Source organism: Anthonomus grandis, chromosome 3 (genome assembly GCF_022605725.1).
Source record: "Anthonomus grandis grandis chromosome 3, icAntGran1.3, whole genome shotgun sequence".
Lineage (NCBI taxonomy): Eukaryota > Metazoa > Arthropoda > Insecta > Coleoptera > Curculionidae > Anthonomus > Anthonomus grandis.
In genome coordinates, this window is record NC_065548.1 from 35,557,948 (window position 1) to 35,574,323 (window position 16,376).

At 32.3% G+C, this 16,376-nt stretch overlaps 1 protein-coding gene across 1 annotated transcript in view; it reads right to left on the minus strand.

The window, feature by feature from the left end:
• The window catches only part of LOC126733980 (Bardet-Biedl syndrome 2 protein-like), a 64,517-nt gene that overhangs the window by 8,725 nt on the left and 39,416 nt on the right, over positions 1–16,376 (minus strand). Inside the window, exons 3-6 of the mRNA XM_050437481.1 lie at positions 14,491–14,735; positions 14,249–14,431; positions 13,964–14,186; positions 13,590–13,834 (exon numbers count right to left, since the gene is read on the minus strand). Of these exons, the coding sequence (XP_050293438.1) occupies positions 13,590–13,834; positions 13,964–14,186; positions 14,249–14,431; positions 14,491–14,735 (896 nt within the window). The remainder of the gene's footprint in view (positions 1–13,589; positions 13,835–13,963; positions 14,187–14,248; positions 14,432–14,490; positions 14,736–16,376) is intronic.

The window sequence follows — 16,376 nt, forward strand, 5'->3', positions numbered from 1 at the left end:
ATCCATATTTAGCATCAATTGATTGGTAAGGCTGCATTTCGAACATGTGACCCAAAAAGATATATTCTTTAGAGAAATCTATGTATAATTTTTTAATCTCTGGGTGTTTATCAAATTTCTCCCTAGAGAATAAAATCTCTTTAAAGCAGGCTGCAAAGGGTCACCCAGATTAAAAAAAAACATTGGGTTTAGTATAAAGTTGTACTAGAAGCGCCGTCTTAAATCTCGATAATTGGTTGCTTAAAAATGTTCTTTACATTTTTGAGCTCTTCCTTAGAGAATACTTGGGGTATTTGCTGAGTGGTTTCTTTGGTCAATCAAAATTTTTCAAGGCTGTCTTGGAGATTATTGGTACAAACCAATGAGTGGTAATGTGTTTTAGACGATGATGCATAGGAAATATTTGACAGTAAAGAAACTGGTCCGCTTATCAGCCATCCAAGTTGGGTCTCTTGCAGAATGGGGTTACCCAGTTTTTATTTGCCTAAAATAAAAGATTTCGTAAAATAAAATTGGCCCCAATTACGAGGTCAATTTCCGAAGAAATGCGAAAGCTTAAGTCAGCAAGAATGATATTATTGAGAAGTTTTATATCAGAAAGATCAATGGGAATTTGAGGCGTAAGCTCTGTAATTTTATTTATCACCAAGGCTGGTATCTTAGCTGAAAAATTATGAATCATGGACTTTATTTAAAATTGGACCACTTAGTGAGGTTTGTCAAATCAGGGCCTATGCAGGAGACTGACATATTCGCAGATTGATACGGTATATCTTTTAGCTTAAATACCTTTTCACTAATAAAGTGTGATTGGCTATCATTATCCAACAGGGCCTTGCAAATAATGAGTTAGTGGTTTTTGTCATAAATACATAAAGATGTTGTAGATAGAAGAATAAATGAGTTGGGATTTTGGCTGGCATAGGCTGCAGGTTTTGAGTTGTTTGGCTTGTACTGGCCGAATCTAAATACCCTGAATTTATTTGGCGTTTCACACATAAGGCTACATTTTGTTGGTCACCAAAACTAAAAGAGGCATGCCGAAATGCAGTTGAATGAGATTGATGATTGGTGTTATTGCTTTGGCTCAAATTTCTAGTATTAAAAGTATTTGCATAATTTGAGTTCAGTTCTTTTTTAGGCTGTGAAGCATTAGGTTGCATACATTTCAAGTGGGATTGATGGGGTTTAGAATTCCAATTGCTATTAGAATCGTAATTAAAATCCTGATTCGATTCTCTATATAAGAGGGTATGATGCCTGGATTGACATCTTCTACAGCTGTGGAAAGAGTGACATTCTCCATGTCTGTGGCCAGAACACACGCAATTTGTGCATAAATTTGCTTTCCCTGTCTGAAAAAACTTACCTGACACAGACAAGTCTAACAACTTTCTGCATGGATAAATAAAATGTATATTTTACACATAAGACACACTACTTTAGGGCATGAGCTTAAAGCATTTTTGGTTATTAAAGTTTTTGGTTCATAGAATTTTTCAAACTTACTAGGAATCTTTTTATTATTAAATTGTTTAAAATGTTTTAAAAACTGCTGGATTTTTGGCCTTTCAACATCTTTAGTGAAGGCTTTCCATTCCTTCCGGGTGAAAAAATCTAGTTTTAAGTTCAATAAATATATAACAGGCGTACACCATTGTTGTACCAGTTCTCCAAGGTTTTGTAAAGATTTAAAGTGGTTTTGGAATAGGTCTAATAATTTTTGTAACTAAATGTGGGATTCGTCTTTGATAACAGGCAATTCGAAAATGCATTTAATGTGGGAATGTATGATTGCCTATTTATTTTCATATTTCTCTTGCAATAGAGACCATGCTGTGGCATATGCTCGATAGCTGCCAACGAGCTAATGATTTGAGCGACCTCGCCGTACAGGGTAGAAAATAACAATAATAATAATTGCAAATTTTTACACATTGTTAATTTATATACTTTTATCTATTAAAGAAATTAATGTGTCCCTAAAATTAGCCCATGCCTCATAGGAGCCAATAAATTTAGTTAGGGGGTAGACGAGGACCATAGGGACATATTGATAGAAAAGGGGGAAATGCAGAAGTCTTAGGGCTACATTAACAAGTTTATCAATTTTTTCTAGAATTGCCTTGGCATTTGATTCAGTTTCATTAAATAAATTTTGAAATTCAGCACGCTCCTTTTCTTCGCTATCTGATTCTTTGAAATCATTAGCCCGATACAATTTTTAGCTGAAGAATTTTTATATTCATTAAGAATGGGCTCAATTGTAGTTATTAATTGTAATGTAGTTGTCTCGAGGATTATCTAAATATCTGCATTTATTTTCTAAAAATATTTGAAATCTAGTTACTTTATTTGTTAGTGCATCGCGATGATATTCAATAATATTGTAGTCATCTACATGGGTTTTACACTACTCTTGAGATGTGTCATTTAGTTCAGCATTACTTTTTTGCTTTTTTTGTAATTTTTATTATACAGGGTGTTCCGTTGATCATGTTACAAACTTCTAGGGCAGATAGAAAACGTCAAAAGAAAAACAAAAGTTCATATAAACATGGGTCCGGAAAAGCTTCCTCAGGGAGCTAGAGCTCTTTGAAAATAACCTTTAAAAACTAGTTTTTTTTTAATAGCCGGATCCAGTGTTTTTGCTTTCTTATTTTGACAGTTTTGACATGAACTGATGAAATGAAAAAAGGAGGAATGAAGCAATGAAGTTATTTTATTTGTTAGAAAAGTGGATGTCTTAGCTACTTTAGCTACCGCAACCAATTTTGGGAGGTAAATTATTGTTTGTGCGTTTATTCTTTTGAACCTACTAAATAAAAAAAATATTTACCAGGGGCTTCAGAATCAGGGGGGTATTTGGTAAATTTAGGCCCATTTCTTTAAGACTTTAATTTCTGCCCGTTTGGGCATTAGATTGTGATGTTCCTATGCTTTTTACATAAAAAAGGTGCTCTTAGTAAAAGTCGGTAAATATCACCGTTTTTGTGGAAATTGACTAAAACCAAACTAAGATACAGCACCTGAATTAATTATTTTATTAATAATAATAATGCTAATTCATTGCCACTGTCAGTATTTTTTACATGATATTAATTCCCTTTTTATTACGTTTAAGTAATGGAAGATTACACTTTTGCTGAATACGCCGATATGCTTTTAATTTATAGGGAAGTTCGATGTAATGGTAGAGCTGCTTCTCGACTATATGAAGAGCGGTTTTCCGAAAGGCGAATCTCAGCTCACACACTTTTTGAAACAGTCAATCAACGGCTCAGGGAGACTGGCTCCGTTAAAATAAAACGCCAAGATAATGGCGCGCAAAGGAACATCCGAATCCTGGATTTTGAGGAAGAAGTGCTTCAGCGATTTGAAGATAACCCATCAGTAAGTACTCGAGCAGTAGCTGATGCGATGTATGTAAATCATGTTAGGTTATGGATCGTTGTTAAGGAAGACATGCTATCAGGTTCACAATGGTTCTCAACACTCGATCTAAAGAGTGGATACTGGCAGGTAAAGATGCATCCAGAAGATAAGGAAAATACCGCATTCTCGACTGGAACAGGACTTTGGCAGTTTACAGTAATGCCCTTTGGACTCTGGAATGCTCCAGCTACCTTTGAGAGACTTATGGAAACAGTTTTACGTGAAATGACTTGGGAATCATGTTTAGTTTATCTGGATGACGTAATCATACTGGGTAAAACATTTGAAGATCATTTGAAGAATATTCGAAAGGTATTTGTTAAGCTATCAACCTGAAGCTAATTCCTAAACAGTGTTGCTTATTTCAAAAAGAAGTTCGATACCTTGGCCATGTAATATCGGAAAAAGGTGTCAAGATCCAGATAAAGTAAAAGCAATCGAAAATTGGCCACGACCCACTGACAAACACCAGTTAAGAAGCTTTTTGGCCCTTTGTACCCATTACAGAAGATTTGTAAGAAATTTCGCTAATCTTGTAAAACCTCTACATAAGCTCACGGAGGACAAAATGGTATTTAGCTGGTCAACAGACTGTGAAGAAGCATTTCAACGGTTAAAAAGAGCACTATGCACATCTCCAATTTTAACATATCAGATTCCTGGACAAACTTTAATTTTGGAAACCGATGCAAGTAATGTTGGAATAGGGGCCGTTCTATCACAAAAATATGAAGATGGCGAGCAAGTGATAGCTTATTTCAGTAAAACGTTATTAAAACCAGAAAGAAACTATTGTGTCACCAGACGAGAGCTATTGGCAGCAGTAAAAGCTATTGAACATTTCCCTAAATATTTGTATGGTCAACGATTTATCCTTAGAACTGACCATGCTTCGTTGAAATGGCTGTTTCAGTTTAAAAACCCCGAAAAACAAATAGCAAGGTGGCTTCAACGATTACAAGAGTATGACTTTACAATAGGACATAGGAAAGGCGAATATCACCAAAATGCCGATGCTTTATCAAGAAGACCCTGTATTGAAACATGTCAACATTGTTTTAAAAAGGAATCAAAACAGCATCCAGAGATATTTACTTGTAATCGTATTTGGCCTTCACAGTTCTAAAGAGTGGGATGTAGCTAGTTTCATCCAAGATCAGTGTGATGACCCAGTATTTGGTCTTATTTACGAACTGAAATCTCGAGAAATTTCAAAACCAGAATGGAAAGACATTTCTGACAAATCTCCAGAACTAAAAGCTTATTGATCTCAATGGAATTCATTGGTTATAAAAGATGGATTGTTAAAAAGAGTCTGGGAGAGCGAACGCATTCCGGAAGTTCTTGAAGCTGTTCATGGCGGTGTCGGCGGAGGACATTTTGGAGTTAGTAAGACCTTGGCAAAAGTGAGAGAAACCGTTCTCTCACTGGCTGAACAGTTATCCAGATGTTGAACGCTGATGCCAAAAGTGTGAGCAGTGTTCGTCAAGCAAGGCCCAAGAACCCGGACAAGAGGAAAGATGATGCCGTATCTTGTTGGTGCACCCTTTGAACGAATTGCCATAGACGTAGCAGGACCCTTTCCTACTAGTAGCTACGGAAACCAATATGCTCTTGTTGCTATGGATTACTTTAGTAAGTGGCCCGAGGTTTATCCGATTCCAAACCAAGAAGCAACGACAGTAGCTGAAGTGCTGTTCCAGAACTGGATTTGTCGATTTGGTGTACCCAGAGAGATACATTCAGACCAAGAAAGGAACTTTGAGTCACAAATATTCCAACAAGTATGCCAGTTGCTGGGAATCAATAAGACCCGTACAACCCCACTACACCCTCAGTCTGATGGAATGGTTGAAAGATTTAACCGCACATTTGAAACCTATTTGAGGATAGTGGTAAACTCTAAGCAAACCGACTGGGATACCTGTATACAACCATTCCTTTTGGCATATCATTCTGCTATCCACAAGTCAACTGGAAAAAGCCCGGCAAAAGTTGTCTACGGTGATGAACTTCGCTTACCTTTGGACATTATTACTGGAAGACTCCATAAGTCTGAAACCCTTGAGGAGTACGTCAACCATTTACAAGAGCGTTTACAAATTGTTCACGAACAAGCGGGATAAACTTCATCTAGAAAGTAACAGAATGAAATCACGTTATGATCGGGACGATCAAACTTGAGAGGGGAGCAGTATTATGAAAATGTAAATACGTTAATTATTCTTCTAGTTTTTGTACAATTTTTTTAGTATTCTGTAGTTAAAGTTGATTCGTAGGGTTTCTTTACTCAGTGTTTGGTTTTTAAGTAGTTCATCTTGTTCGAGAGCCCCATTTTGGCCCCAATGTAGGTTATTTAGGTTATATTATTGTAAATCTCTGTAGTTCTAATTTTCTAGAATTTGTATACTTGCTTGCTTTGACTGTCAGTATTCTCCTAAAATTATTGGTCTCTTTGGGCAAAAACAATGAAGATAATTCTAAATATTTCGAAACTGTTCCATCGGGTTTTAAAAAGGACGCGCTTCGTGACAATTCATTCAGTTTTAATTGTTTAGTCAGTTTTTACCTTGGAAACAATTAAACGACAGTCAAGGCGAGTTAGGTTAGTGTTTTTGACGTTGACAATAAAAGTGTGTTCCCGAATTTCGTTTCAATATTTCTTAAACTTTATACTGGATAGGCCCCACTGAATGGCCTCCTATGTTACCGGAATTAACGCTTCTGGATTTCTTCTCGTGGGGTAGTCTTTAAATCTAGGGAAGATATGGTGGAGCGCATACAAGAGTCTTGTCAACCGACTTGGTAAATGACAATTTGATTGCTTCATTTAAAACTGTTTCTGTTCTAGTTGGTATTTTGTACTCTACGCTTACAGTATACTTTAATAATTGTGAAGTAAAATTAAACGTTGTAATGCCTATGAAAAAAATATGTAATTTTTCCTTTTAGAATAAATTTTGATAAAACAGTTAAAGTTAATGGCAAATTTATTGGTATCTAAACCTATATCTATATTCTATCTATATCTATGTTCTATCAAAACGCATTACTAAATATAGGGTGATCCAGTTTAAAAAATTGCGTAAAATTGAATTTAAAATATCATTATTTGAGTATCGATTTTGATCACTCCGGATATAAATAAATAAATATTGGAATTTCATAAGATAAAATGAACTTAGCCAAGGACTCATAGATTTTTCGAAGAGATAAACAACGTCGGTGGGAAATATTAAAATTTTAGTGAAACACTGATTTTCGTGAAATTTTTTTAAAATTGTTAATAATTAGACAACGTCGCGTTTTAGAGCAAAACAATTTTACGGTTAAAAAGAGAGTCAAATGAGACTCTCCTATATTATTCCTATAAACTCTACCTATATTTTTTTTCTGAAATGAGACATTTCAGAAAAAAAATATAGGTAGTTAATTTTAAAAAAAAGTTCAAAGTATGTATCACGCTTTTTTGACACCCTGTATCAACCACACTAATTTTAAAAAGTGGTCCCTCTAACTCAATTAACATTCCCACTATTAAAGGTTTTTTCCGTTTCACGGTTTAGCCGCAATCGAGCACCGCGATATTAAATGGACACCCTGTATATATATCTTCTTCTACACGTTCCGTCTCCTCGTCGAAGGTTGGAAATCATCAAGGCAATTCGTACTGTATTTACAGCTATTCTAAATAACTGATATAATGTTAATCCAAACCAGTCCTTAAGTTCTTAAGCGACGATGTTCTTCTCCTTCCTTGGCTTTCTAAATACATCAATTTAAAACTCAGAATCAGAATGCTACGATGCTATGTATTTTCAACACTTCTCTATGGATCGGAGGCTTGGACGCTGAAGAAGGTCGGAATGGATAAGCTTAAGGCATTTAAAAGATGGTGTTGTCGACGTTTACTGAAAATATCATGGACCGATAGAGCTAATAGAGAATATACTGGTATATCTATAGAGAATACTTTGGACATGTAGTAAGAGGATCTAAATATATGCAACTCCAGAATATCATGAAAGGAAAAATTTATTGAAATAATACATACATACTTTGGTAAATCTGTTGTTAAATCAAAGGATAAAATAATAAAAATCCTTCCAATGGCTAAAACAAGTGTAAAATTAAAAGAGGTAGTTTACATGACATTAATATTGCTTTAAGGATAAGTGGGATGATAGAGAATGGACTAATCTTATATTTTCCCGGCTTTGAATTGAAACATCAATTATTGCATATTCCACTTCGCATTTTCCGTTTTTTATGGCATCCATTTTTCTAGCTTCAAACTAGTCACTGGGTTGCATGCACAGGTTGAAGCAAAGGGCTCTTATTGGCCGGTTCGGGCACGAGATAAAAACGCTAAATTGTTACTTTCTTTTTCTTTAGGATTCAAGCGATAAGGAACGCGTGGCGAAGGACTAATGGAGTAAGTTGGATGTTTAGTTATTATACAGAGCCGCATTAAGAGTATTATATAACAGCATATTAAACTGAATAAAACTAATCAACTAAGACGCAAAGATTGCATCCTTCTTATTATAAAAGGATACAAGTCTTAAAAAAAAAGTTTCCAGCTCGGGTAGAATTTCGTCTCAAAAATCTTTGGATTCTAAATCACTCAAATGTTTCTTGAAAAACTATGTGGTCGGATGAGGCAACGTTTTCACGAAGTAGGGGTTTTAAGAGTTATAATACACATTTTTGGAATATCGAGAATCCGAGGGTGGTTCGACAACCCAACTACCAACATAGATTTTCTTTTAACTTATAGGCAAGTATGATAGAAGATAAATTGATACGCCCAATTATGCCACATAAATTAACCGGTCGTCATTATTTACATTTTCTTCATTTTGGAGATTTACTGGATGATGTTGCCATCGGCACTAGGGTATTTTTCAAGACACTATAGCCGACTGGTGAGAAATTGTACGGACAATAATTTTACAGGCAGATGGATAGGTCGAGAAGGTTCAATAAGCTGGCCAGCTCGCCCTCAAGCCTCTGGATTATTATCTTTGGGGTAATATGTGTAATAATATTTATGTCAGAAAAATGTATATCCCAGAAGAGCTTTATAGGGGTCCCATTCATTATCCTAGCTTTAGGTCAAATAAACATTTAAAATTGTTAGATCAAATCAAAGCATTCGAAAAAGATTCAGTTTGTGCATTTAAGAAAATGTAAACTTGTTTGAATATTCTCAGATAAATTAGTATTTTGATTTCTTTACAATTTTATTTATCAATTCTGCTTCAAGGCCTGCTACTAAATTCTTATGAAAATTGTTATTATAGATTTTACGATGCAGGGACATTTTTAAATGCATTTTTTTCAAAAATTGCGTCTTCCAGCGATACCGATCAAGGGGTTTTCTTTTACGCAAAAAACCGCGAATTCTTAAAACTTAAGGAAAAAAATCGTTAGCATATAAAAATGTTTTAAGTGTTTTTTTTAAGCTCAGCAGATAAGATTACGCTCGTGCGTATCATTTAGGTATTTGAAATACCTAAATAATACGTAGGTAGGTATTTGAAATACCTAAATAATACGTACGGTATTTGAAATACCCAAATGATACGTACCTGATTAAATAATAAAATTTATGAATCGATTATGAATCTCAGCATTTCGAAAATGAGTAGAAAAAAATATCTTCAGGTGCCCCCTTTTAAAGGGGCGTAGCACCCTTAAAGGGCGTTTACCGATATGTGTTTATAGGAAAGAGTGAGGTTATTTTTGACCAATAAATACAGGGTTTATGTTTTGACCTTTAATTTTGAAACGCCCCGTATTGAATATTTCTTATTGATCAATCATTTTAAATTGTAATTTCTTTGGAACAAACCTAGCAACTCTTTTACTAATAAATAGAATGCTACTTATATGTAACCAAATGTTTAAGAGTTAAATAAGTTAAATTTTTAAATGTTTACTTTGATATATTCTATACTAATCTACATCAACTACGAAATATGTAGGTTAATGTGTATAAGTGTAAGTCTACATAGTTTAGGTGTAATTAGGTAAATTATTTCTATCAGTTTCTTTTCTTCTTTATCTGTTTTAATTATTCGGATTTTTTTACATTTATAATGTATAGTTTATCATTTTTGTTCTTGCCATCCCATTGTTTGTAATTATCGGCTTGCTGGTGTTTGCAATGGGTGCTAAATAAATTAAATAAATGAATACTTTGTTGGCTGGAAAAAAAGTATTTTGTTTTTGGCGAAAGCGCTAGGTAAAAGGTTATTGAAATAGAATTAAATTCAGGAGCTTTGGGGAAAAATATTATGTCTATAATTTAAAAGTATTTATATATATGTTATCAGAAAGAGATATATTAATATTTTTTGTTTTGGATAATATTTTTACCTAAATTTAATAATTTTTTTCAAAAATTCTTACTTTCTTTCGAAATAGATTCTAAATATAACTTCTATTCGTTTTTAGACCCCTGTATTAATTTGATTGCTTAGATGTTTAAATGACTTTTACCTCTTGCATTTTTGTAACCTTTTTCATCAAAAAAGTATAATTAATAAATACACATTCTTTGGGTAGTATAATTAAGTCTTCAATAGTCCTAGTTTTATCAGTGACTCTTTTTGGGTTTTTTCCTATTTATTGTAAGTTAAATATTTTTAGGCAAGAAAGAAAGAAAGTCTTGAACAATTTATTTAAATTTCATTTTTATTTATCTAAATCCATTAAATTGAAATGAAAAACTCCACCAAAAATAACCTTGTTGCAATTCAATAAAAATGTTGGAAATGAGACCCTGAAAAATACTTAAAAAATTAAGAAACTGTCTTTTTGGTGGTCGATAAAGAGACATATTATTATTCTATGAAATATTTTTGAATTTAATTTCAGTCCATAGCTGTTTCACATAAATTTATCAACTCCACCATCCTATCAACCCGTAAAAAAGTATAACACGTTATATTCACGTAAGATTCAAGAATATCAAAAGACGTGTTTTGGAAATTACTAAAATATCACAAATTTCTTCAATAATATTGATTTTACACCCATAAAATGAGGTCTTAAACTACGCACGTTTAAAAAAGCTATATATGCAGTAATTTTATTCTAGTATATTTGTTTTTTCATGCGCTAATATAATACTAAAGGAAAGAATATATATATACATACATACATATATATATATATATATATATATTCTTTATATATATATATATATATATATATATATATTAATATATACACATCGGAAAAGTCTAAGGATATTTTTATTAAATAATAAAATTATAAAAAAAAAATTTTTTTGGTGATCAATTTAAATCAAATTTGAAGATTGGCTCATCCTGTAGATTTCTGTGAGACAAACAAAATCTTAACACTGATAACAAATATTTTAGAAATTTTTTCACAAAACAGAAAAAACCATGGTTTTTATATTGCAATAAATATTCGGGTAGTCTCGATTTCGTTCATGGTACAGAGTTACTGCTTTGCAGAGTGAATAAAAAAATTGTGTTTTATCATGGAACGACGTCCTTTAACTTTGGACGAGATGAATAGAGCTGTAGGACTTCTTCAAGGAGGCATGCGGCAAATTGATGTAGCTGAGCGTCTAGAAGTCTCTCAGAGCGTTATAAGTCGATTGTGGCGGCGTTTTCGTGAAACTGGAAATCCAGCTAAACAACATCCAGGACGTGACCGCGCTACGACAGCTGCTCAAGATAGATATTTAGTTTTAACTGCTAGAATGCAACCTAACATTACAGCTCCTGAATTGGTTATTAACTTGCAGAGAGCACACAATATTACCGTAGGCCGTGATACTATAAGAAATCGTCTCCATGAAGACAACCTCCACAATCGAATGCCACTTAGGTGTTCACCTCTTTCCAGAGGCAATCGCGCTGCGAGATTAGAATGGTGCCAAAAATATCAGAACTGGAATGAACATGATTGGGCTACAGTTTTATTCACCGACGAATCCAGATTTGGATTTCATCCAGATTTACGTCGAGTGAGGGTATGGAGACGATCTGGAAATGCAGAACGGTTAAGACATGTCCAGGAAGTGTATACATACAGAGGGGGTACAATTATGGTATGGGCTGGAATAATGATGGGCGGTAGAACCGACCTCGTTTTTCCAGATCGCTTCCTTACAGCTCAGCAGTACATCGATACCATTCTTCAACTTGTTGTTCGTCCGTTTGCTGGCGCTGTTGGCCGAAACTTCCACCTAATGCATGATAATGCGCGTCCACATGTTGCACGCGTAGTGAGAGACTGGTTGGAGAACGAGTAATTTTGGTAATTTTTTTAGTATAGTAAAAGAGTCTTAATTACTATAATTCGGCTATTATTTATCCAGAACAATTTAAAAAAATATAAGGTAATTTATAAAAATATCCCTAGACTTTTCCGATGTGTTGATATATATACAGTGCTTTTCTTTGAAGCCCCCCCCATTTATTTTTTGAATGGGTCAAAAAAAATTTTTGAAACTTGGCATAAGTAAATTGGTCTATAGATACTATTTTTCACTGTAAACTAGGTAGTTGTAAATTCCAAGATGGCGGCTGGGCGACATCTTGAGAAAAATTTTTAAATAGAAAGGGGGGTCGTGTGGTACCTCATTTTAAAGGTCTCAATGAGTATTTTATAACCCTGAAATATTAGACCCATATCTTAACTCGTTTCAAAATGGCGGCCTAATAAAAAAGTATTTTTTTTTATTTTAACGTTTTACATTTTTATGATTTTTGAATAGGTAAAAATCAGTGTACGAAAATAAATGTATCACTATTTTATTTTGACATAAAAACGACAGTTCTAAATGTCAAAATAACACATAAGCGCCATCTTGAATAAATTCATTAAATAGAAATCTTGTGTCACCTCATTTAAAAGGTTTTATTGAGTACTTTTAATATTTCTTATATATATATATATATATATATATATATATATATATATATATATATATATATATATATATATTTAATAATATATTTAATATTTCTTATATATAGGTATATATAATATATATATATATATATATATATATATATATATATATAATGTATAGGTATATATAATATATTAGGTATATATATATATATATACACCTAAAAAATTACGTAAGAAAAAAAATCTAATATTAATAATATAATCCCATTCTTCTTCTCTTCATGTTTGTCAATATTCTCCCATCTACTCTCCACACTTATTATATAATTATATATATATATTATATATATATATATATATATATATATATATATATATAATGTATAGGTATATATAATATATTAGGTATATATATATATATATACACCTAAAAAATTAAGTAAGAAAAAAAATCTAATATTAATAATATAATCCCATTCTTCTTCTCTTCATGTTTGTAAATATTCTCCCATCTACTCTCCACACTTATTCCTGCTAATCCTTTCATTCGCCACCATCAACAAATTAGAACTACGTAGAGTTAGCTCTTCAAAAATTATGAGTTTGGTGCCGTTTTTGTCGAAAAATACAACATTTATTTGTGTCAAAGATAAAATCTGTATGTTAAATGGCCTTGGTCTAAAGGCGTTTCTTTTTTTCTTGATCAAAACCCGCTCGTCTATTTTCTCCGACATGACAGATAGCTGACTATCTTCTTGGCCAGTAAATCAAAATTTCATTATTGTTAAATATTTCTTTGACAATTCCTTTCGATGACTGATTAACAATAAAGACCAATTCACTTTTTTTGCCGTTCGGTAAACACTATTGTACTTAATAGAATAATAAATTGATTGGTAATATACATCTACCAGTTTAATCTACCAATTCCTCAAGCACTAACTTTATAAATGATTTGATACAAAGCTAGAATGACTATTAAGTAATACTTGTACAAAACACTGAACAGATGCTTGTACTATAACCGGGGATATTTTTAATTTAGTAGGAACCAAAAAATAATGTACTTTTTACTACGAATGTACATTTCGAAGAGGTCAAAATAATTTTATAAAAAAATGTCAAATCGTATTTCAGAAACAGAAAATTTCATGTTGCCACTATCTTGACTATAATTTCAAAAGTGCGTCAATAGTAATTTAAAGTCAAAATAAAAATAGAATTATTAATGATATTAGTTTTGCTCTTACTTTTTGTCCATTTTCACCCAAATTTGTACTAACCACAATCTGCATCCTGGTGTTTGATGAAATTACTCCGCTAGCTTCATAACTCTCTGTCTCATTTGCCACATTAGTATTATATTTAGCATTATGTTCATAATGTTTCAGTTCCATTAGTAGACCTTGCTTTCGACTTAATAGCTCTCTTATCGCCTCTTGTTCTACACCATTTTCACCATTCGTTATCATTTTTGTTGTTGTGTAGCCTCTAACTGAATTTATACTTGTCAACATCTTAATGTGTCTTGATGTGTATTATCAATTGTTTTAAATTATTTAAAGAATGCAATTTTATTCACAATAACGTTAATCGTATGATCCGTAAGAAGAAAATACTGTACCTTCGCCTTCTGTAGAAACGCATATTAAATCATTTTTACCAGAAGACCTGTAATCTCCCTCAGTAATTCCAGCTATACTTGAAGACATGGAATCTTTAAATAGCACTTCTCCTGTATTTAAAGATCTACAGTCGATTTTACCATTGGACCAGCCGGTCATTAGTTGAGGACTTGGTTGACCCAACAGATCGTATTGATGCATAGAAATAGCAAAGTTCTTTGACTAAAATACAATAATTAACCAACATTTAGACCATTGAATTATATCCATATTGCATTACGTACCTTGACTCTCCACAATCTGGAATCTTTTTGATAAACTCCAAGAGTACCATTTGATACTGAATACCCAAATTTCTGGTCTACTAAAGGGATCAAACCGGAAACAACTTCACTTTCATTATATTCCATTATAGTCTCTTCACCACTAAGAACGCGTATTTTAAAATCCTCCGAACTTGCAATAAGCTTTAAATTTAATAAAAAAAACTTAAAACTCAGTTAAAATTCACAAAAATAATATTTACTTGATTATTGTTTTCACAATCCATAATAATTATTGAAGTAACCACGTCTCCAATGGCAATCCAAAAAATTTCTTCTCCCATGTGATTAAAACCCTTTATTGAAGAATTACCACCAATTAAAACTATTGGTGTTTTTAAATTCTTTAATGTCCCGACAGTAGCTGATCTAACACCATCTTCTAACTCCATGTAGAAGATGTCTTTGTTATCGTGCACGTGATAGATCAAAAGATTCGTAGCTGTTCCTAAAATGACATTGATCATATAAAAAAATTAATAGTTAAAAAAGAAGGTGGTGATTCTTAATGTGAACATTTAAAATAACCTTATTTTCATTGAATTCATCCGTTTTATACATTTAAATATAACTCTTATATTAGTAATTATACTGATATTTTAAAATTAGTATAATAATGTCTAACTTATTATTGCTTTTAACTTATATTCTAACTTACTAAAATTGAATAACTTATTACTGTTATTGTATAACTGTACCCCTAGCTGCATTAACCTAGATACAATTCGTCTTATTCGCATATAATAATATTAACCAAGAAAGTTAATTAATTAAAATGAAATCAGATAATAATTTAATCTTATTTGTCTTCTCCTTATGAGTATAAATAGGCAACCATTACTTATCTTTTTCATCTAATCTGTATATCATATTATATAAAAACTAAAATTTGTCACAAAATCGATCAAAACTTTTACATACAAAATAATTGAAATTATATAGTTTTAAAACTAAAAATGCATTTGAAATAAAAAGGCATTTGAAATAAAAGGCTGATTTTTTGCTAAAAATACTAAATCCATTGCTTGGAAAATATTTATTACAAATATACATAACATGGTTAAGATTCTTTTTACAAGCTGGCATATCGTATGCTGTACAATAAATACAAAAATCGTCTGCAAATTGCAATATTTTAGATCTTATTTGCAGCTTGTGAAAACCAGCTGTATAAAGATTAAAAAGTAAGGGGCTCAAGACCGAACCTTGAGGTAGGCCTGCAGATGCTGTCCTTTAATCTGTTGTATTATAACTAGTTTTTATGGTAATATTTTTGTTTGTAAATAAATTAATAAGATTATGAGCAAACCCTTCAGGAACACCTAAACCAATAAGCTTTTCTAACAGGATATAAAGATTAACATTTTCATAAGCATTTTGAATATCAAGAAATAATGCTCTCAAATAACTATTTTCTGAGTATGTTTGTTTGTATGTCTGAAACAAGATGTGCTAAGCAATCGCTAACACTCTTACCCCTACGAAAGCCAAACTGATAGGTCGGAAAGATGCATTTGGACTCACACCACCACTCCAGACGACTTTATAAAATTCGCTCAAGAGTTTTATTAATACATGAGGACAAAGTTATTGGTCTGAATTCACCAGGTTTACCCGGCTTATTAATTAAAACTATTGCTGACTTGGAATTAATACTTTCTCCATTAATAATAACACTATTAAAGGCTTTAATTAACAATTGTTTGGCAGAATTAGGAAGATTTAGCGAAATGCTGTATGTGATATTATCCAGACCAGGACTTGTATCTTTATGTCTTTTAAGATGAAAGTTGAATTCTGAAAATGAAATTGGTTAGCTTAAATAATGGTTTTTATCCGATTGTTTTCTTGGGATATCTTGGTAAACCGAAATAGGTGCTACTTTATTTAAAAATTCATCAGCAATATCATTAGTTGCTGGCATTATATTACTGTCAACCAAAGATTTCCGGATGCAGTTTACCCTATTCCAAATTTTTGTTGGAGAGCTTTGAGCATTAAGACTACTACAAAAGTTAATCCAGCTCTCTTTAGATTTCTTTTTAAAGTATAGTTTGCACTTGGCCGATATTTTTTTATATGCTATGTA